The 22,641-nt window shown below is 45.1% G+C and overlaps 1 protein-coding gene across 1 annotated transcript in view; it reads right to left on the bottom strand.

The window, feature by feature from the left end:
- cmtm6 (CKLF-like MARVEL transmembrane domain containing 6) overlaps positions 1 to 22,641 on the bottom strand; it is a 56,961-nt gene that overhangs the window by 5,974 nt on the left and 28,346 nt on the right. Inside the window, exons 2-3 of the mRNA XM_028817906.2 lie at positions 11,505 to 11,681; positions 5,959 to 6,057 (exon numbers count right to left, since the gene is read on the bottom strand). Coding sequence (XP_028673739.2) covers positions 5,959 to 6,057; positions 11,505 to 11,681 — 276 coding nt within the window. The remainder of the gene's footprint in view (positions 1 to 5,958; positions 6,058 to 11,504; positions 11,682 to 22,641) is intronic.

The following is a 22,641-nucleotide window of genomic DNA, read 5'->3' as shown; positions in this document are numbered from 1 at the left end:
ATTTAACACAAATGATAATCGCCAACCCACCCTGTAGTTTTACAGACACTCCAGGCTTCTTTCACTTTGACTTTATTTTGAGACCCAAAAATTCCAGAATGGGTCAATAGCACGGGAGTAGGGTGCACAGCCGTGGCCAAAAGGTTCTGAGAATGACCCAAGTGTTGGTTTTCACAAAGTTTGCTGCTTCATAGTTTGTAGATCTTTTTGTCAGATGTTTCTGTGGTACAATACTTGGGTCATTCTCAGAACCTTTTGGCCACGGCTGTAGTTATCATATACGTCACTAGATATCGCGTGCGTACACGTCTGGCTAATCAGTCCACAGAGTGGCATCAGTGAGCATTTTCAGCCAAGATTGTGCAATATTCAAGTACTGAAAATATTAAAACAGTACGGTACCAACATTTCAAGATTTTCAGTACCAGAAGGAAACCTTTCCCTCTCAATCCCCCTAGACACTTGCTATTGCAGCTGTGGATAAACATCTGCTTTGTGAAGTCTTTGACACAATCGAAACTTTATGGTAACCCCATTGTTGCTTTGACCAATGGAGACTTCACAGGGATCTCTCCCCTCACTGTTTGGACGGGACTTTGACTCCTGCGAAGTTGAAACTGCGTGATTTGACGTGATCAGGACTTCACGGTGGACCTCCCCACCCCACCTATTGCTTCCTTGTGAACGGGAAGCGGTGCATGGATTGGTATAATCTGGTGGTCTACCAGGGAGGCTGCAGTAAGATGAGGGGGATTTGGAATTATTGGTTATCTGCTTTGGTAACGGGACTGAGACCAGAAAACTGTCAAATTTTTTATGATAGATAGATAGCATAGTTGGCAGGATTAGATAAATAGATAGATAGCGTAGTTGGCAGGATTAGATAGATAGATAGATACTTTATTAATCCCAAGGGGAAATTCACAATGGATCCGACACTACTTTTGCTGTTTATACTCTAATCACACAAGTGAGTGGCGATTTTTATTCTTCTCCAAGTCAACATGGCGGATTTTCAGAAGACAATGATGATCTCGTTTTTCAATGCTGACAGACTTTTTATCAGCGACATTACACTGAAGTAACAAGGTGTCTATGGGAAAGCATAGTGAAGTGGTGCACCCAAAACTGAATTTTGGATCACAAACCTGCACACACCCCATTGCCAGTCGGAGTTTTTAACCAAACCCAACGTGGTTGTGGCTTTGCACCTCTGAAGACTCCAGGACTGTAGTCAGAGACCCCGACTCTACACCTTTGACTACACTGCTATGTTCAGCTCTAATTCCATTGTGAAGTTCGTGGATGACACGGTGGTGGTGGGCCATATCTCTGGGGAAGATGGATGTAGTGGTCAACCTCGTGCAGTGGTGTTGGGTTAATCGTTTAGATCAGAACAAGACTAAGAAGATGGTCATGAACTTTATGGAGGGCTCGACAGAGGAATTACACCGGTAGAGAAGGTACGCAGTTTAATGGACCTCAGGATTCATATTGCCGAGGACTTGACATGGACCACACATACGGATTCCGTTACGCTTCGCCACCTTCACCACTTGAGGAAGTTTTAAATCCCCTTCCGTATTTTAATGGCTGTTTTTCCTTTGGAGACACCAAGAGCATCCTGACTAAGCGTCCGCTGCCTGAAGTTCTGGAAATCTCTGTGGGCCCAGCTGAGTGCCCCACTGGGATGTATGAAAAATAAAAAGTTGTGTGGGCACAAGTACAGTAGATATAAAACTTAGTATGAACTTTTATAAGCATTAAACTTAGTGTAAACGTTCACACGAATCAGGTATGCCAAGTAAATAAAGGCGTATGCCATATTTCTTTTTCTAATTGAGCTCAGAGAGACACCACCAATATTTAATATCCCAAAAGGACAGAGAAGGGGGAGGACCTGCCGGTTGAGGGCTGGTTAGGAAATAATGGAAGCAAGGAATGATAATGAGGGATAAGGTACGAGGGATATTGGTGGGTACAGACAGGGGTCTGGAAGAGACCAGCCTGGAGTGGGGAGTCAGAATAAGCAGCGAATGAGTTGTTTCAAGCGAGGTTGAAGTGATAAGAAATAATTATATAAACTGTAACTTTTGGCTTGTTTGGGGCTCGGCTCAGTTTGGCCTAATTGGGTTGAGTCCGCATTATTAATTATTGAAATAAAACTACCGTATTTTTCGCTCCATGAGATGCACTTTTTTCCCCCAAAAGTGGGTTGGAAATGTCTGTGCGTCTTATGGAGCAAATATTGCGTCACAGACCGTCATGTGTATTACCTGACCTGTCAGCGGTAGGGACAGCTGTTAGAAGATTAAGTGGTAGGCCCACGAGAAACCCCTGGAGATGCTTAACACTAGAATTACCAACGCCTATGGAAAAAACTTGTAAATCCAATCTCTCCTTAAATCCCTTCGCAACTTTCCGTCGGCATTTTTTGTCTTGTAAATGTGTCGATAAGCAGCAAGCAGCCTGCTATCTCGTCCCCCCGCCCGCCGCCGCACAGTTTTCTCAGCTCAAGTCTGTTTACCTGTGTGTCAGTTGCTTAGAGTTGTATAGAGTGAGAAGTCAACTGAGGTGAACTCAGATGATGACGAGGGTTCTAAATCGGAGAAAGAATGCACATCGCACTTTTGCTGTCGCTGTACTTTGTATATGTACACGGGAAGCTCTACAGTCTACTTGTGACTTTATGCTGTAGGAAGATATGTAAATAAATCAAGGTAAATAACATTTGGTCTGGCAGCTTCCACCTGCAGCTATAGACTCTTCAGTACGCGAGCGACTCTACACGCTAGTGTTTAGATCTGGACGGTTTACGTGCCCACAAAAGAAGTCTGGCTGCATTCTCGTACCATTGTTTGTGAACTGAAGTGTCAGCGTGCACTTTTCATGGCATTACACATGTACCGTGTCAGCGTGCCCGTGTCGATCAAACACAGGAAGCTCTGCAGTCTACTTGTGTCTATGCTGCAGGAAGTAAGTAAATAAATCAAGGCAAATAACATTCGATCTGGCGTTTATGTAAGTAACATATAAATGTTAATGTTTTGGGCACATGCACCGTCTAGACCTACAGTAAACACCAATGTGGAGAGTCACTCTCGTACTGAAGAGTCTATAGCTGCAGGTGGAAGCTGCCATTAGCAATGCCTTAGATGGAACTGAAGATAGTAATATATATGAAGATAGCAAAGAAAGTGATATCAGTGATTGTGAGCAACTGAGCTTCGTAAATTCTGACACAAGTGATGAGGAGTTCTTGGGGTTTCCAGAAAACTAGAAGAGTACCTGAACCTTAAAGTCTCTCCTCATTTGTTAATGACAGTGATGATGGTTTGTAATACCGCTGTTGACTTTACATGGTTGAAATATTATTCTGCTATATTTTTGTAGCGCTTTCTTTCCCCTTTAGCCATAGGATAGCGCCCTAAGTTCATAAACTCTATTTCCTTAAGCTGATTTATGAAAACCCCTTTAATTTTAAATACGTGTTTTTAGAGGATAAATAGGGCGGCACAGTGGCGCAGTGTGTAGCACTGCCGCCTTGCAGTTAGGAGACCCGTCTGGGTTCGCTTCCCGGGTCCTCCCTGTGTGGAGTTTGCATGTCCTCCCCGTGTCTGAGTGGGTTTCCTCCCACAGTCCAAAGACATGCAGGTTAGGTACATTGGCGATCCTAAATTGTCCTTAGTGTGTGCTTGGTGTGTGTGTGGGTGTGTGTCCTGTAGTGGGTGGACACCCCGCCTGGGATTGGTTCCTGCTTTGCACCCCTGTGTTGGCTGGGATTGGCTTCAGCAGACCCCCAGTGACCCTGTGTTAGGATATAGCCGGTTTGACCAGTGGAAGCGGAGTGAATATCAGTGTCCATTGTCCAAACACAGCACTTCCATACTGTGGAAAAACGATGGGAGTCCGCTCATGACAAAACGTTTCAAGCAAAAAGGAGCTAGTCCGTCCAAATGGGGTGAAACTTGCTGTTTTTCCTCATTGCCCGAGGAGCTGCTAGGCTTTCCTTTGGACACTTGGCGCCTTATCCAAAGTATGCCTCTTTGCAGGCTAACTCAGCTACTTTGCATGTGATGCTAATCTCAACAACACCTGTTCATTGACGACGGCTACTTCCTGTCTTCACGTCCAACAGGTTCTCGTGTGGACCCCACCCGGAGCTCAAGAGCCCCCAAAAACAACGTAAAACCCAAACTCTTTTTGCTTTTTTTTTCCTCAAAGTCCCCGTGTAGTCATTCACTTATGCGAATACGAGCCTCACCTGTCCTCTCACCCATTCAATCACATTACAGAAACACTGACATAACTAAATAATAATTTATATACTGTATATACAGTACATCCAGAAAGTATTCCCAGCGCTTCATCACTTGTTCCACATTTTGTTATGTTACAGCCTTATTCCAAAATGGATTCAATTCATTTTTTTCCTCAGAATTCTACACACAACACCCCATAATGACAACGTGAAAAAAGTTTACTTGAGGTTTTTGTAAATTTATTAAAAATAAAAAAATTGAGAAAGCACATGTCCATAAGTATTCACAGCCTTTGCCATGAAGCTCCAAATTGAGCTCAGGTGCCTCCTGTTTCCCCTGATCATCCTTGAGATGTTTCTGCAGCTTCATTGGAGTCCACCTGTGGTCAATTCAGTTGACTGGACATGATTTGGAAAGGCACACACCTGTCTATAGAAGGTCCCACAGTTGACAGTTCATGTCAGAGCACAAACCAAGCATGAAGTCAAAGGAATTGTCTGTAGACCTCCGAGACAGGATTGTCTCAAGGTACAAATCTGGGGAAGGTTACAGAAAAATTTCTGCTGCTTTGAAGGTCCCAATGAGCACAGTGGCCTCCATCATCCGTAAGTGGAAGAAGTTCGAAACCACCAGGACTCTTCCTAGAGCTGGCCGGCCATCTAAACTGAGCGATTGGGGGAGAAGGGCCTTAGTCAGGGAGGTGACTAAGAACCTGATGGTCACTCTGTCAGAGCTCCAGAGGTCCTCTGTGAAGAGAGGAGAACCTTCCAGAAGGACAACCATCTCTGCAGCAATCCACCAATCAGGCCTGTATGGTAGAGTGGCCAGACGGAAGCCACTCCTTAGTAAAAGGCACATGGCAGCCCACCTGGAGTTTGTCAAGAGGCACCTGAAGGTTTCTCAGACCATGAGAAAGAAAATTCTCTGGTCTGATGAGACAAAGATTGAACTCTTTGGTGTGAATGCCAGGTGTCACGTTTGGAGGAAACCAGGCACCGCTCATCACCAGGCCAATACCATCCCTACAGTGAAGCATGGTGGTGGCAGCATCATGCTGTGGGGAACTGGGAGACTAGTCAGGATAAAAAGAAAGATGACTGCAGCAATGTACAGAGACATCCTGGATGAAAACCTGCTCCAGAGCGCTCTTGACCTCAGACTGGGGCGACGGTTCATCTGTCAGCAGGACAACGACCCTAAGCACACAGCCAAGATATCAAAGGAGTGGCTTCAGGACAACTCTGTGAATGTCCTCGAGTGGCCCAGCCAGAGCCAAGACTTGAATTCGATTGAACGTCTCTGGAGAGATCTTAAAATGGCTGTGCACCGACGCTTCCCATCCAACCTGATGGAGCTTGAGTTCACATGGGTTCACATACCTTTTACTTTGACTGTATATTAGTACACCATTTGGTTCAGAATATTCTTTTTCTTGTTTTCCTCCTCTAAACCTAGGTGCGTCTTACGGTCAGGTGCGTCTTATGGTCAGATGTGTCTTATGGAGTGAAAAATACGGTAATTCCTCCAACTCCTACAGCCTTCTTCCAAGCTGAGAATCTCCGGTGGATTTTCCACCCCGACAGACGCCACTTGTTGCTCTACATGATAACTTCATCAGATGTTCAGGGCTCCGTGAAACTATTAACATGATTATTAGAAATGATTAAGATATAAAAATCATAAGAAACAAACTTACAATGGCAGTTTTCTCCAAATCTGTGCCTTCATTGTGAGCAGCGAACACAATAGAAGCAATCAGGAAAAACACGGCTGCCAGTAGCGTGAAAACGAAGTCCTGTTGGAAGAGAGAGAGAGAAAAATGTAATAAACGGGTAAAAAGTGAATTTGTGAATAAAGTTAAAAACAGGACATCCCACAACAGACTTAGGGACCGGACCTCAGTCGATCTTGCCCTTATTTTGACCCAGCATTCGATATTTGGAATTTCTGGACACGTTTTCCTAATCTCTTGTCCTTTTCGGCTAAACATTTGCTGTTGAATGATTTACATCACTTAGAATGGTTCCAAATGCCTTAGTTTCATATCCGTGTTCTTTTCCTGTCTGTAAGATGCGTGCGGCTATCGATTTTTTAACATTCACCAGCATAGGAAGTATAGCTGCGAGAGGGACGCAGGACCCCCGTGAATTTGAAAATCCACAAATACTTTCAACAACGTAGGCTAACAAACACACACACACAGGCAACAAACCTAAAGGACGATTAAATAATAAGAATAATACTTCTTTACATTTATATAGCGCCTTTCTCACTATTCAAAGCGCTTCAGTGAGTTGGGAGCCACTGTGGCCAACACTATTGCGATGACGTGACAGCAGCCATTTCTGTACCATTACGCTCACCACACACGAGTGGTTAGGTGGTGAACTGACGAGAGCGAGACAGAGTGGGGGGGATTAGAGGGCCAGAATGACCAGCCCATTGTGGGCAATTTAGCCAGGACTTTGGGATACTCCCTACTCTTTATGAAGGATGCCCAGGGATCTTTGTGACCACAGAGAGTCAGGACCTCAGCTTTAGAAGGATGGCACCATTTTTACAGCACTGAGTCCCCGTCACTGCACTGGGGGGCACTGGGATCCACTTTCAGACCCCAGGGTAGGCGCCCCCTGCTGGCCTTGCCAACACCTGTTTCTGAAGCAACCCAAGCTTTTCCTAGATGGTCTCCCATCCAAGTACCTGAAGATGCTTAGCTTTAATATTACATGGCGGTACTGCATTTAGATAATAATAATAGTCAGTCAGTCATCCATTCTCCAACCCGCTATATCCTAACTACAGGGTCAAGGGGGGTCTGCTGGAGCCAATCCCAGCCAAGACAGGGCGCAAGGCAGGAAACAAACCCCGGGCAGGGCGCCAGTCCACCGCAGAATAATAATAATAGTAGTACATATTATTTATAGAGCACCTTTCCTATGATAACAGTAAAATATAAAACAGGACAACCTGTTGTGGTATAGCGGTGTTGTGGTATAGCGGGTGTGCGGCTCTAGCAAAAAATGGCCAATTTTAAATAAATAAATAAATAAATAAATAAATAAATAATGGACACACTCGCACTGGGGAGAAGACGATCTGCAGAGAAGACGGCTCATCTCTGGTTGGTGCGAGGCGGTCAGTCGACTGTGCGTTGCCTTGCCTTGCCGGCCAGCATGTGCGGACAGTCTGTGTCATTATCAGCCCGGGGTGGCAGTCAGGCAATCGCACCTGCAACCAACCACTGCCCAGCAAATAAGAGGGGAGTGCAAGGGATCAGCGGGGAGAGAAAAGAACGAGACAAGAACAGAGCGGAGGTTAAAAACAAATGAAAGAGAAGCAGGCAGGAAGATGAGAGAGTGAGAGAGAGGGATAGAGAGAGTGAGCTGGTGCAGGAAAGAGTGAGAGAGAGAGTGAGAGAGAGAGAGAGATGGTGCAGGAGAAAGCGAGAGTGAGAGAGAGAGCACTGGTGCAGGTGAGAGAGAAAAAGAGAGAGCGAGAGAGAGAGAGAGAGAGAGCGAGTGTGAGAGAGAGAAAAAGAGAGAGAGCGCTGGTGCAGGACAGAGCGAGAGAGAGAGAGAGAGAGCGCTGGTGCAGGACAGAGCGAGAGAGAGAGAGAGAGAGCGCTGGTGCAGGACAGAGCGAGAGAGAGAGAGAGCGCTGGTGCAGGTGAGAGAGAAAGAGAGAGAGAGAGAGCTGGTGCAGGACAGAGCGAGAGAGAGAGAGAGAGAGCGCTGGTGCAGGACAGAGCGAGAGAGAGAGCGCTGGTGCAGGTGAGAAAGAAAAAGAGAGAGAGAGAGAGAGAGAGAGAGAGAAAGAGAGCGCTGGTGCAGGACAGAGCGAGAGAGAGAGAGAGAGAGAGAGAGCGCTGGTGCAGGACAGAGCGAGAGAGAGAGAGAGCGCTGGTGCAGGTGAGAGAGAAAGAGAGAGAGAGAGCGCACGCGAGAGAGAGAGAGAGAGAGCTGGTGCAGGACAGAGCGAGAGAGAGAGAGAGAGCTGGTGCAGGTGAGAAAGAAAAAGAGAGAGAGAGCTGGTGCAGGTGAGAAAGAGAGACAGAGAGCGAGAGAGAGAGAACGAGACAGAGAGTGAGAGAGTGCTGGTGCAGGACAGAGCGAGAGAGAGAGAGAGTGCGACAGTGAGTGACCCAGAAGGCAGGCAGCTGTCAGGAGGGCCCCTTCATGGAGCTCTCAGGGTCTGTCGTGGAGGAAGAGCTCCAGCTGAGTGACTCTGGGAGTCGGAGTGACCAGGTGGTGCAGGCAGCTTGCCGCATTAGGAGCCCCATTGGTTTTAAATAAAAGCACTGAGGACAGCTTCACCTTCTCCTTGCTTTATTTATGTGCTTTCTTCATTTGCTCGGCTCGCCCCTCAGAAGCGTTACCGCCGGTGGCAGGTCCAAGAGGCTACAGGTGGGACGCTGTAGCGTGGGGCTGATCTGCACTGTCACACCTGTACATCTATATATTGCCTTTTCCTTGTCGGGTCTTCCCTTTCTTCTGGCTCTCAGGAGTACTTTCAGAGCCCCTAGCAGCGCTGCATTTTGGACCCATGATTATATTCTGCATTTATTGCGTGAAATAAGAGGCAAAAAGTTGCAAAAAATGTGAGAAAGAAGATCTCAGCACAAGCAGATCGTGTGTGCGAGGCTGGCTGTCTACATAAAGATGCATGGTGCCACCCAGACAAAGTGCAGTTTTTTTAGTCAACTCAAATTTTTTACAAAATTTAAAATATATTCCTGGGTATATTTATGGTAGTAAACAATACAAATAATTCACATTACACATATTTTATTCATTTATGATTTCCTGGACCTTTTTTAGTTTTCTTTACATTTTCTAGCCTGCCGCGCTGTCACGTCACACTGAAGGATCTTTTTGTGGGCTCAACAGTAAGCTGAACAATCCCACCACCGAGCAGGAGGGGGCGCTGCTGCTAACTGTATATCTGGTTCCCCCCCACAGTGTTGACCTGTTGCCAGGAGACAACACCAAGTCCCACCCCCACTCCCCTTATGGGATGCCTAACTCTGAAGGTGGTCTTGTGGCCCACTGAGAAGCTCGTGTGGCAGCACGAGGAGCTCCAGTGATTACGTTGATGATCCTGGAGGTCTACAGAGAGTTCCTTGGACTTGACGATTTGATTGTTTGTCCCCACCAGCGGCGTGAATTGTGGGACCCTCTTATCCGCAGGTCCACCTGTGCCTTTCTAAATGAGTCACCAATCAAGTTCTGAAGGAGAATTAAAGAAGACAGGGGGCAATGCATGGGGGGTCTGAGTACGTCTATAAATCGGAGATTTCAGAGTTTGGTTTTTAATGAATTTAGAGATCTTTCAGAAAACATCTTTGAGAATTGATGGGCAAAATTGGCAAATGTCTCCATTTAAAATGAAATCAGCAGCACAATCAAACTGTGCGGAAAGTGAAGTCCGACTTTGTGAATCCACTGGGTGTGCAATAACAGGCTAAACTTCACATTTTTACCAACAAAACCCTATTTTAATGACCCAAATTAATTAAAAATAAATCACTTTTTAGTTAAATAAAGAAAAACTGAAATAAAATACATTGAGGGGATTTTAATTCACTATTTCCTGTAAATACACTGCTCAAAAAAATGAAAGGAAATCTTTATAATCCGAGTACAACATCAAGTCAGTGACACCTGTGGGCTGTTGATCTGCTCAGTGAAGTAGCAGAGGGGCTTGTTCTTCAGTTTCAGCTGCTTTGGGGCACTAGAGGGGCGACAATGAGACGACCCCCCAAAACAGGAATGAATGGTTTAACAGGTGGAGGGAGGCCACTGACATTTTTCCCTCCTCATCTGTTTTGTCACTCGTTTTGCATTTGGCTGCGGTCAGTGTCACTACTGGTAGCATGAGGCCATACCTTGACCCTACAGAGCTGGCACAGGTAGTCCAACTTCTCCATCAATACCATGTGCCATTGCCAGAAGGTTTGCTGTGTCTCCCAGCACAGTCTCAAGGGCATGGAGGAGATTCCAGGAGACAGACAGACAGATCCTCTAGGAGAGCAGGACAGGGCCCCTCGTAGAAGATCCTTAACCCATCAGCAGGACCCACCGGTATCTGCTCAGGAACAGGATGAGCACTGGCAGAGCCTACAAAATGACCTCCAGCAGGCAGGCCACTGGTGTGAATGTCTCTGAGCAAACAATCAGAAACAGACTTCATGAGGGTGGCCTGAGGGCCTGATGTCCTAAAGTGGGCACCGTGGAGCTTGATTGGCATTTGCCATAGAATACCAGAATTGGCAGGTCCACCACTGGCGTTTTCACAAATGAGAGCAGGTTCACCCTGAGCACACGTGACAGACGTGAAAGGGTCTGGAGAAGCTGTGGAGAACGTTATGCTGCCTGTGACATCGTTCAGCATGAGCGGTTTGGTGGGGGGTCAGTGATGGTCAGTCTGGGGAGGCATATCCATCGGGGGGACGCACAGATCTCTATAGGCCAGACAATGGCACTGCAGGACTGCCATTAGGTATCAGGATGAAATCCTTTGACCCACTGTCAGACTCTATGCTGGTACAGTGGTTCCTGGTGCACAACAATGTCCGGCCTCATGTGGCAAGAGGATGAAGGCATTGATATAATTGACTGGCACCCGACGCTCACTCGCCTGACCACAATCCAATAGGACACCTCTGGGTGGGACATTATATTTGGGTCCATCTGACGCCTCAGCATGTCCAGGAGCTCAGTGATGCCCTGGTCCAGATCTGGGAGGAGATCCCCTAGGGCACCATCCATTGTCTCATTAGGACATTTTCAGGACATGGGGCGGGGGGCATACAAACTACCGAGTACCATTTGGAGTTGCTGCAATGACATTTTGGCCAAATGGACTCGCCTGCCTGCCTGATCATTTTGTCCCTTTGATTTTCGGGGTGTCCCTCTTGTCTGTCGGTTGGTCGTTTTCATTTCCATCCTTTTGCTCCTCACACATCACCATATCAGCCCATAGCAGTAGAGGTGGCCAGCAGGAGTTTTTCCCCATTGAGATCTGATGGGTGGTCCTTTCATTTTTTTGAGCAGTTTACAGCTAGAACACAGCGTTGGTGTGGTGTGTGATGCGTTAGCCAACGTCATGTAAAGTTCCCCGTTTTATGGTGGGGAATTTGCATTTATGCAAATCACTTTAAAGGGGAACTGCTGGTGTTACACCCAGCTGACATCATCTTCATCATCACAGACAACACAAGTCATACGGGAAGAGTGGACTTACGATTTGACTCCAGCAGGTGATTCCGACTTTCTTATGGAACGTAGTGGCGAGCAAAAACAAAAGCAGGAGGCAGAAGAGGAAAACCGTGCAGCTGACAAACTCAAAAAAGTAGAGGGCACCGCAACTGACGCAGGTCTGGATGACTTCCTCGCAGATGAAGGCTATAAAGGACAGGACCTGTGGAGAGAGCAGAGAGGTTAATGGAGATTTGAAAAGCTCCTACGATACGGCAGTCGAGTTCTAGCCATCGTTACGATAAAATTCCTACCATCAATTCTAGGCTCAAGCAAATTGATTTTCGCTCCAACTTTATCATTAAGTCAAATGTTTGACAACAGGAACAAATTCCAAAATCTCAGAGCCAGATCTCACCAGGGCTACCCATCATCGACGCTCGTTAGGTATGAACGGTCCAGCGACGCGTCACCCCTGAGCCTCTCTTTGAGACGTCACCAATGCCTCGACTTCTCCAACCGGGCTTCAAATTTTTGCCACAAAAGTCTTTCAGTAGGAACAAACATTTGTGACAAAGCGACAACTAAAAAAACGAAGAGGATGAGGCGCAAAGTGGAAAACAAACATCGAGGAAAGCCACAAGTGCACCCGAGGAACGGAGGAGAAGCTTGAAGAAGTCGGCCCGTGGGTGTCCAGCCGTCCCCACCGCCATAATTCTCATTTTGATCAAAGGAGGTCGCACGTCATTTATAATTCACGCTGCTCTTTCAGCTTCATTTCGGTAAAGTCAAACAACTCACCCGGGCCAGACAACGTTTACCGTCAAGTCTTTAAGGAGGTCAGCGAGTACAGAAAGTAAAACTTGACGCATGTTTTTGGGAAGTCACTGCGCACTGGAAAATGGCAGATATTATCCTGTTATATAAAAAGGGGGATCAGGCCGACCTAAGTGACTACAGGCCAGTAAGCTCAATGGACATCACAGGAAAATTAATGGAAGGAATTATTAAGGATAAGACTGAGCAACACCTGGCAAGGACAGGACAGTCAGCATGGGGTCAGAAGAGGGAGGTCGTGTTTTACTAAAATGGGGGAATTCTATGAGGAGGCAACAAAAGGAGAGTGGAGCAGATGAGATTATTAATCTGGACTTTCAGAAAACATATGATAAGGTGCCACAGGAGAGGGTGGGCATCAAACTAAAAGTGGCAGTGCAGGGTGTGGTGTGTAGATGTGGGCAGAATTGACTCAGACACAAATGGCTGATGTTAAGAGTGGTGACCAGCAGGGGGCAGTGCTGGGGCCGCTGCTGTTTTTAATATAAATAAAAGATTTGGATAAGAATATAAAGAACAAGCTGGTGAAGTTTGCAGACGATACCAGATGATATCAATAGATGTGAATTGGCACATAATCTGGAATCTGTTAAATCATCACAGAGGGACTTGGACAGCACACAGGCTTGGGAAGATTTGTGGCAGATGAAATTTAATGTCAGTAAATGTAAAGAATTACACATAGGAAGGAAAAATGTGAGGTTTGAATACACAATGGGGGGTCTGAAAATTGAAAGTCCACCTTATGAGAAGGATTTAGGAGTCACAGTGGACTCGACACGATCAACTGACAGACAGGCACTGTGCCCTAATGCCTCTTCTCTTCAGGCCTCTGTAGACCAGATGACTGACAGCTGTAACATCTCTGACATCACTTCCAGTGTCCAGCTGGCTGGACCCGCCTCTTCCTGCCGGAAGGACTTGTGACCGGAAGATCTGCCACCTTGAGACAGTTCAGTTGGGTGATTCTCATTATGTGTTTGCTGCACATCAACTACTTGGGGTCACCAGGGTGGTGCCTTAGCTCTTTATCGTGGTCAGTCTGTTCTCTTACATTAGATAGATAGATAGATAGATAGATAGATAGATAGATAGATAGATAGATAGATAGATAGATAGATAGATAGATAGTGCATCCGGAAAGTATTCACAGCGCATCACTTTTTTCACATTTTGTTATGTTACAGCCTTATTCCAAAATGGATTCAATTTATTTTTTTCCTCAGAATTCTACACACAACACCCCATAATGACAACGTGAAAAAAGTTTACTTGAGGTTTTTGCAAATTTATTAAAAATAAACAAACAGAGAAATCCCATGTCCATAAATATTCACAGCCTTAGCTCAATACTTTGTCGATGCCCCTTTGGCAGCAATTCCAGCCTCAAGTCTTTTTGAATATGATGCCACAAGCTTGGCACACCTATCCTTGGCCAGTTTCGCCCATTCCTCTTTGCAGCACCTCTCAAGCTCCATCAGGTTGGATGGGAAGCGTCGGTGCACAGCCATTTTAAGATCTCTCCAGAGGTGTTCAATCGGATTCAAGTCTGGCCTCTGGCTGGGCCACTCAAGGACATTCACAGAGTTGTCCTGACGCCACTCCTTTGATATCTTGGCTGTGTGCTTAGGGTCGTTGTCCTGCTGAAAGATGAACCGTCGCCCCAGTCTGAGGTCAAGAGCGCTTTGGAGCAGGTTTCCATCCAGGATGTCTCTGTACATTGCTGCAGTCATCTTTCCCTTTATCCTGACTAGTCTCCCAGTTCCCCATAGCATGATGCTGCCACCACCATGCTTCACTGTAGGGATGGTATTGGCCTGGTGATGAGCGGTGCCTGGTTTCCTCCAAACGTGACGCCTGGCACTATCTATCTATCTATCTATCTATCTATCTATCTATCTATCTATCAAAGAGTTCAATCTTTGTCTCATCAGTCCAGAGAATTTTCTTTCTCATGGTCTGAGAGTCCTTCAGGTGCCTTTTGACAAACTCCAGGTGGGCTGCCATGTGCCTTTTACTAAGGAGTGACTTCCGTCTGGCCACTCTACCATACAGGCCTGATTGGTGGATTGCTGCAGAGATGGTTGTCCTTCTGGGAGGTTCTCCTCTCTCCACAGAGGACCTCTGACAGAGTGACCATCGGGTTCTTGGTCACCTCCCTGACTAAGGCCCTTCTCCCCCGATCGCTCAGTTTAGATGGCCGGCCAGCTCTAGGAAGAGTCCTGGTGGTTTCGAACTTCTTCCACTTACAGATGATGGAGGCCACTGTGCTCATTGGGACCTTCAAAGCAGCAGAAATTTTTCTTTAACCTTCCCCAGATTTGTGCCTCGAGACAATCCTGTCTCGGAGGTCTACAGACAATCCCTTTGACTTCATGCTTGGTTTGTGCTCTGACATGAACTGTCAACTGTGGGACCTTCTATAGACAGGTGTGTGCCTTTCCAAATCATGTCCAGTCAACTGAGTTTACCACAGGTGGACTCCAATGAAGCTGCAGAAACTTCTCAAGGATGATCAGGGGAAACAGGAGGCACCTGAGCTCAATTTGGAGCTTCACGGCAAAGGCTGTGAATACTTATGTACATGTGCTTTCTCAATTTTTTTATTTTTAATAAATTTGCAAAAATCTCAAGTAAACTTTTTTCACGTTGTCATTATGGGGTGTTGTGTGTAGAATTCTGAGAAAAAAATGAATTTAATCCATTTTGGAATAAGGCTGTAACATAACAAAATGTGGAAAAAGTGATGCGCTGGGAATACTTTCCGGATGCACTGTAGATAGATAGATAGATAGATGTGAAGGCCACTACATAATTAAAATATGATAGATAGATGTGAAAGGCGCTATATAATAGATAGATAGATAGAAAGGCACTATATAATAGATAGATAGCAGTTTATTTGTCCAAAGGGGGAAAACTTTTAACAGAACATAAATAAATAAATGATTTTTATTATAACAAACAGCACCACTGCCCTCAAGTCCACGCCAGGATTATTAAACTGAAGCGGCACGTCTGACTTTGCTGGTGTGTTTTCTTGACGCCTTTTGTCTCACTGGTTTGTTGGCTCAAAGTCCTCAGTGCTGGTGTGTCACACAGAGAGGACTCACAGCTTTGCTCCTAATGGCCGTCATTTTGTCTTCACGCTCAAATCTGTCTACGTTGTCCGGCAGGTCCACAGAGCATCCCGTCGCTGAGCCAAGAACTGGACGCTGGTGGGTCAGTGCTCTGCCACTAAGGGTGGGCCAACTCATGCAATGGCAGGGTCGTCTTTGTCATACCATGAACCCAGCATTCTTGTAAAATGACTTACTGCTTTTCGGCTTACAGTAATCAGCTCCTAAAACACGGAAGGCAGACTAAAAAAGTTCTTCTCATTATCTGTAAACTTCCAGCTTTACTACCCAGTGACTCACACCAATGGAATCCCCTCACGTTAAAAGGCACGCTGTTGCACTTCTGTCTTTGCGCACCTGTCCATGACGTGACTGTCCCACATGAAGCGGGGATTTCCCTTTTAAAGCACTCTCTATCCCGAGATGACGTGATTTTTGGAGGGTCTTTCCTGTGCATGGACACAAGGAGCCTTCGCCGTTTGCCCCGCTGCCTCAGAGTCCCGAGTTCAAGTCCTCAGCCAGGTACTGTCTGTGTGACCCCAGCCCCCCCCCCCCCCCCCCCCCCCCCGTCCTGCATGCTCCACCTCACGGCTGCCCAGATTTGGATATTTGAGGACACTAAACTGGCCTGGGCTATGGGTGGGTGTCCTGGCCAGACTCGTTTGGTATCCCCCCACCACCTTTGCAGGGTGGAATATAAGTTTTTTAGGGGGTGATTTTTGCTGTGTGCCCTGCCCGGGGTTTGTTTCCTGCCTTGCGCCCTGTGTTGGCTGGGATTGACTCCAGCAGACCCCCGTGACCCTGTAGTTAGGATATAGCGGGTTGGATAATGGATGGGTGGATGGATGGATTGAGACGGTGACTTTAAAATGAGTTCATCAAGAACACGGGGACACAGTTGGACACTTAAGTGTAAATTTCACACAAACATTAGGAAGTTTGTCTTCACACAAAGAACGATAGACACTTGGAATAAGCAACCAGCTAGTGTGGTAAAACGGAGGACTTTAGGGACCCTCAAAACTCCACTTGATGTTTTTTTGGAAGAAATAAGTGGACAGGACTGGCCAGCTTGTTAGGCGGAATGGCCTGTTCTCGTACAGAATGTTCTAATGATCACACGGCGTGTGTTTAATATAGTGCCTTGTATCAGTCTGAAAAGATCACTCTGACGTATGGCCCTGCAGCGTCCCAGATGTTGATTTGAAGATGCCAGACATGGGGGGACTGCTGGGGGACTGGACAGATGTTAAATGTGATGATTTTACATGCTAGCACACCTGTGCCCCCTTTGCCATTATGAGTTACTTCTTCTTCCTCTTCTCTCACTTCTTTGTGGGGTCCATGTGCCTCATAGACCTCCATACGCACCTCCTCGCCAGTCAGACTCTTTTCCTTCATATCTTCTTTGACTTTATCCATCCACCTCTGCTCTGCAAAATTCAGTTGGTACCACAAACCCCAGGCACGGCACGGCCCAGCCCTTAATATACACAAATTGATCAGCCCCAACATCCTAAACACTGCCAGGTGAAGTGCCCACATTGATTATCTGGTTATACTGGCACCTGATATATCGGGCAGCAGTTCTTGAAGGTGACATGTTGGGTAAGCGGGAAGATCTGAGCGACTCTGACGAGTGCCAAACTATCATGGCTGGACAACTGGAGCACAGCGTCTCCAAAACTGCAGGTCTTGTGCAGTGGTTGGCACCTAACAAAAGTGGTTCAAAAAAGGGCAACCAGTGGACTGGCACCTGCACCCAAAGCTAGTCCACCTGGTCTGGTCTGACTCATACTCCGAAATGTACTATGAAGTCCTCTCCCTTCTTCTTTTTAAAGAATATTCCCCTAAGTTCTCTATATCTCGTCAAACAAATGGGCCCGTGTGTCACAATCTCAATTTTGACTGTTCTGGGTGCTACATTCTCGCTGATTTGCTAAATGGCAACCACAGGACTGTGTCCTCAACAGCCAATCATTAACCGTTCTCTTCATTGATCCCATTAAAAGCTTTGGCAGGCTGGCCATCAATTGACTGGCCCTCCACGCCGTGTCCCGAAGTGCTTTCTCCTGCATGTATTGACGTGAGCGTAATCATTCGTGAAATGAGGTTTTACTTAAATGTCTACAAGCGACAAGTCAGCATTGGCCACGTGGAAAGGTCAATACTCTGCTATCACAGCCGCTTGAAATTCCAAGTAATTTCATGAGAGGAGGTTCACCCTAAAGGTTGTGGATTTGAAAAACCAAATAAACTCATGAAAACATTCCATGTGGAAGCTTAAAGGACTTAAATCAGCAGTTAAACAAACACTCCACTTTTCTACATTCTGGCATGAAACGGAGATCCAGTGGTCAGTCAAGTCATAACTGTCTCCGTGTCCACTTCGTTAGGACCGCTTGAATCCTTTCAGGAGGGGTTTCAACCAAGTGCTGGAAACGTTCCTTAAGGTTCTTGGTCCATGTTGGGTGGTTAGCATCATGCAGTTCCTGCAGATTTGTTTCAGCCACACATTCATTGCGCACACCACTCACTCTACCTCACTGTAAAGATGCAATACGTGACTGGGATCGGGGGACTTTGTAGTTTGTCAGAACGAAATGAAATCTCGAGCTGGGAACCCACTGGAGATGCTGTGTGTTTAGTGACATGGAGTGTTTGTTACCCACCAGAAGAAGGGGATGGGGGCCATAAAGGTGTGGGCAGCAACGTGTGAAAAGTTGGTAGTGTACACAATACCACGGAAATCGATAGAATGCATATGAAATGTCTGTGCTACTTTAATACGCTAGGTACTTTCCCAAGGCATTGTACAGAGTGGCGCAGAGAAATTTTGGAACTACCATATACACTTGCGTTTAAGTTCTCCGCGGATAAGTCGGGGCTTGATTTTACCGTATAATTTCCGGTATTTCATAATGTCGGTCATATAAGTCGAATCCAGAAAACTCACGCTATTGGTTCAAGAGATTATGATATGCTAACACCCACCTGAGAGAGTAACAACGGAGCACACAGCCTTTTCTTTTTCTATGTATTGTGCCTACATGACCACATGGTAATACCCAAACTATTCCGAAGCAATGTTTGCACTGTTTTGTATCTCACACCCTCATACACCTTTATCATAAGAGCATCCCTTATCTACGATGGAGCGTTCAATCAGAAGAAAATATGAAGCTGGTTTTAAATTAAAAGTCATTGAACCCCTTGTCACCACTGCTATTTGCAATTGCCATTGAACCACTGGCAGTTCTCTGTCAAAATGCTTATGAGATAAAGGGGATCATCAGAGAAGGACTTGAACAGAAAAATTTTCTCTATGCAGATGACATGGCACTGTATATATCAGACCCACAAAATACTGTGTCTGCAGTCCTAACAGCACTTACAGAATTTCAAAAGATCTCTGGTCTCAGAATTAATTTGACTAAAAGTGTGCTCTTCCCAGTGAATTCTCAAGCACACAATATTAGATTGGACACCTTCCCTTTTATCATTGCAGATCAGTTTAAATACCGAGGGGTAAACATCACAAGTAAACATAAAGCGCTTTATCAACAAAATTTTGCCGTCTGTATGGAAAAAATTAAGCAAGACTTGCATAGATGGCCAACCCTTCATCTCACTCTAGCTGGAAAAATTAATATTGTTAAGATGAATATCCTCCCTAAGCTTCTCTTCTTATTTCAAAACATTCCAATATCCTCTTTAATAAAATCCCTTTGTGTGTCCAGGTGTCCGTGTGTGGGTGTCTTCTGGTGAAGTGCGCATGCGCGGGGCACGGTGTGATGCGCGATATTACTGCCAGAGAAAGTTAGAGGCGTTTTACGGAAATACAAACCAGTATTACTGCGAGAGGAAATTAAAGGTACACAATACAGTGACGCATATTACAGCCACATACAAGCCAGTATTACTGTCAGATGAGATTAAAGGCATATTACCGATGCGCACGCCTGTATTACCGCCAGAGAAAATTAAAGGTATATTATGGACGTACAAGCCAGCGGACGTACAAGACAGTATTACTGTCACAGAAAATTAAAGACACACAATACACGGCGGCAGCCCATGAAGAACAGTCAGCTCAGCAAGTAAACATCAACAAGAGAAAGGCTGAAAGAAAGAAAAATACGACCAACAAAAAGAATGAGGTCAAAGTCCCTTGCCATTTAATACAGACTGGTCCTACTAATGTTTATGCACTACTGTTCTAGCGCCCGTTATTGTAACGGGCTAAATGACTAGTACATCAATAAATCGTTCTTTAAGCAATCAGATTCAACCATAACCTCATTTATTTGGAATTTAAAACATCCACGTATCCAATTGGGATCATCAATCCCATTGGGATTAATAAAGTATCTATCTATCTATCTACAAAGACCTGAGGCAGAAGGTGGCATGGCTCTACCTAACTTTCAGTTTTATGACTGGGCAGCAAACATACAAGCTATAAAAACCTGGACACAAATAGATGAACAAGCACAGGCTTGGTCAGCGATACAAATAAAATCCTGCAGGACTTCTTTATATTCCCTGCTTTGTGCCCCAATACATGCAAGTCATCGCCGATATACTAGTAACCCAATTGTGCTTCACTCACTCAGAATATGGAGCCAATGTGGCAAGCATTTTAAGATGGAGAAGCTTTTATCTGTGGCACCTCTGCATGAGAACCACCTTTTTCAACCCTCATAAACATATGCAGTTTTTAATATCTGGAAAACATTTGGCATTAAATTGATTAGAGATCTGTACATAGACGACGTCTTTGCATCCTATGAACAATTACATTCCAAATTTAACTTTCCAGCAACACATTTCTTTCACTAGATAGATAGAATAAAGGCACTATGTAATAGATAGATAGATACTTTATTAATCCCAAGGGTAGTACTAGGGTGTTGTACCATGTTAGCCATTATGAATGTAGAGAAAAGCCAAGCAAAATGACACCTTTTACTGGCTAACTAAAAAGATTACAATATGCAAGCTTTCGAGGCAACTCAGGCCCCTTCTTCAGCTTTTTTGAGTTGCCTCGAAAGCTTGCATATTGTAATCTTTTTAGTTAGCCAGTAAAAGGTGTCATTTTGCTTGGCTTTTCTCTTAATCCCAAGGGGAAATTCATATACTCCAGCAGCACCTTACTGATACAAAAAACAATATTAAAGATTGATAATAATGCAGGTAAAAACAGACAATAACTTTATACAACCACCGTGTATTAACATAGAGCGCGAGTCCTCCTCCTATCTTCAAATTAGAAACTTTGCCAAACAGAACCTGCCCGATTTTCCTCATCTCGCACCTTCCTCTATGGTGGAAAAAATATTACTCAGTTTGCAGGACTCGGACAGCATTTCTGCAATATATAAAATTATTTTACAGTCCCTCCCTTTCAGAGATCCAAGAGGACAATGGGAAAAGGATCTCTCACGCAACATCTCAGAAAAGGAGTGGAAGGTAGCAATGCAGAGAATTCACTTGAGCTCCATATGCGCAAAGCATACAATTATTCAACTCAAAATGATATATCGGGCACATCTGTCTCGCTTGAAATTGTTCAAAATGTTTCCAGGGCGAGTGCCAACATGCAAACATTGCAATCGAGCTCCAGCCTCACTGGGTCACATGTTTTGGGCCTGCACCAAATTAACATCATTTTGGACCATCCATCCATCCTCTTCCACTTATCTGAGATCGGGTTGATCATTTTGGACCAAAACTTTTAAGTGCCTTTAAGACAGCCTTGGTGTCACAATTCCTCCTAATCCACTAACAGCTGTGTGTGTTTGGTGGGCTCACAGAGGGGCTTAAAGTGGAGAAGGACAAACAAACTGTGATGGCCTTCACTACATTATTAGCACGCAGACTAACTCTCCTCCTTCTAAGTCAGTGGGAAACGATGTTTTATATTATCTGAAATTGGAAAAAATCTCATTCTCAGAGGATCTGTGCAGAACTTTATCAAAACCTAGCAGGATCTCATCAGTGGCATTGTAGAATAAGCTCTTAAAGCACTGAGGAAGCAGATTCTCTCCCCATTTCTTTTTCTTCTCCATTTATCTTTATTCACTTATTAATTGTGAATTTCCCCTTGGGATTAATAAAATATCTATCTATCTAATTCATCTATCTACTTACTTTGACCAGATTTAAGTTTTACTCCGCTGGCCATGCTTTCTTTCTCACGGGTGGGGGTTGATTTGTTTTCAGTCCTACTTTTTGTTAAAATTTGATCAATCTGTATGGAATGATGACAATAAAATCAATAAAGTTGAAAGAAAAATAAAGTCATTGAAGTGGCGAAAGAAATTGGAAATTGCGCTGCTGCAACAAAATTCTGAGAAAGTGAGATTGAATGAGGCAAGAAGATGTAAAAAAAAATAAATAATAATAATTTAAGTGTTGCATTTTTGGACAGGCGTATAAGTCGGGGTCTGATTTTATGATCGATGTTTCGGGTTTCAAGACCCCACTTATACGCGAGTATGTATGGTAAGTGTTGGCGACCCTGGAGCGTCGGCAGTTGTTTGGGACCAATGCTACTTCGTTTAGATACGAGGGCAGTCCCAAAAGTAAGGTCTCCAAAGCGGTGGGGACGTAGAGAAACTGTTTGTACGGCTGTTGACCACACTGTTGTGATTGGTGCTTCCTCCACTCCCAAACAAGCATGTGTGGCTTCGCTGGGATGCTCAATCTTGGCTTGGCAGCCCTTGAAAATGGAGCTCCCGTTGAACGCTACCGCCAAGTGCGAAGTTCGCACAGGAGACCGTCAATTTCTAATGAGACAGTCGCGAAGGTTGAGGAAAACATGCGTAAAGATCGGCAGTTGGAACTTCATCACCCACCTACCCTATAGTCCGGACTTGGCACCCAGTGACTACCACCTGTTCCCTAAGTTGAAAGAACATTTGTCCGGAAGGCGATTCTGCTCCGACGAAGAGGTGAAAGATGAGGTTCAATGCTTCCTGAAGGACATGGCGACGAGCTGGTATGACATGGGCATTCTAAAACTACCACAGCGTCTACAAAAATGCATCGACCGAAATGGCGATTATGTAGAAAAACAAATAAGTCTTTAACCTTTAAAATGATGTAAACATTATAGAAAATAAACGGTTGTTTGTATTTCCTAAAACATAGGAGACCTTACTTTTGGGATTGCCCTCATATAAAGGTGGTACGCAACGAGCGTTCACCGTGAAAGCCTTTTGT

The sequence above is a fragment of the Erpetoichthys calabaricus genome, chromosome 13, assembly GCF_900747795.2.
Source record: "Erpetoichthys calabaricus chromosome 13, fErpCal1.3, whole genome shotgun sequence".
In the NCBI taxonomy this organism is placed as follows: Eukaryota; Metazoa; Chordata; class Cladistia; order Polypteriformes; family Polypteridae; genus Erpetoichthys; species Erpetoichthys calabaricus.
Note: the sequence above shows the minus strand (reverse complement) of the source record. Positions and strands in the feature narration are given on the sequence as shown.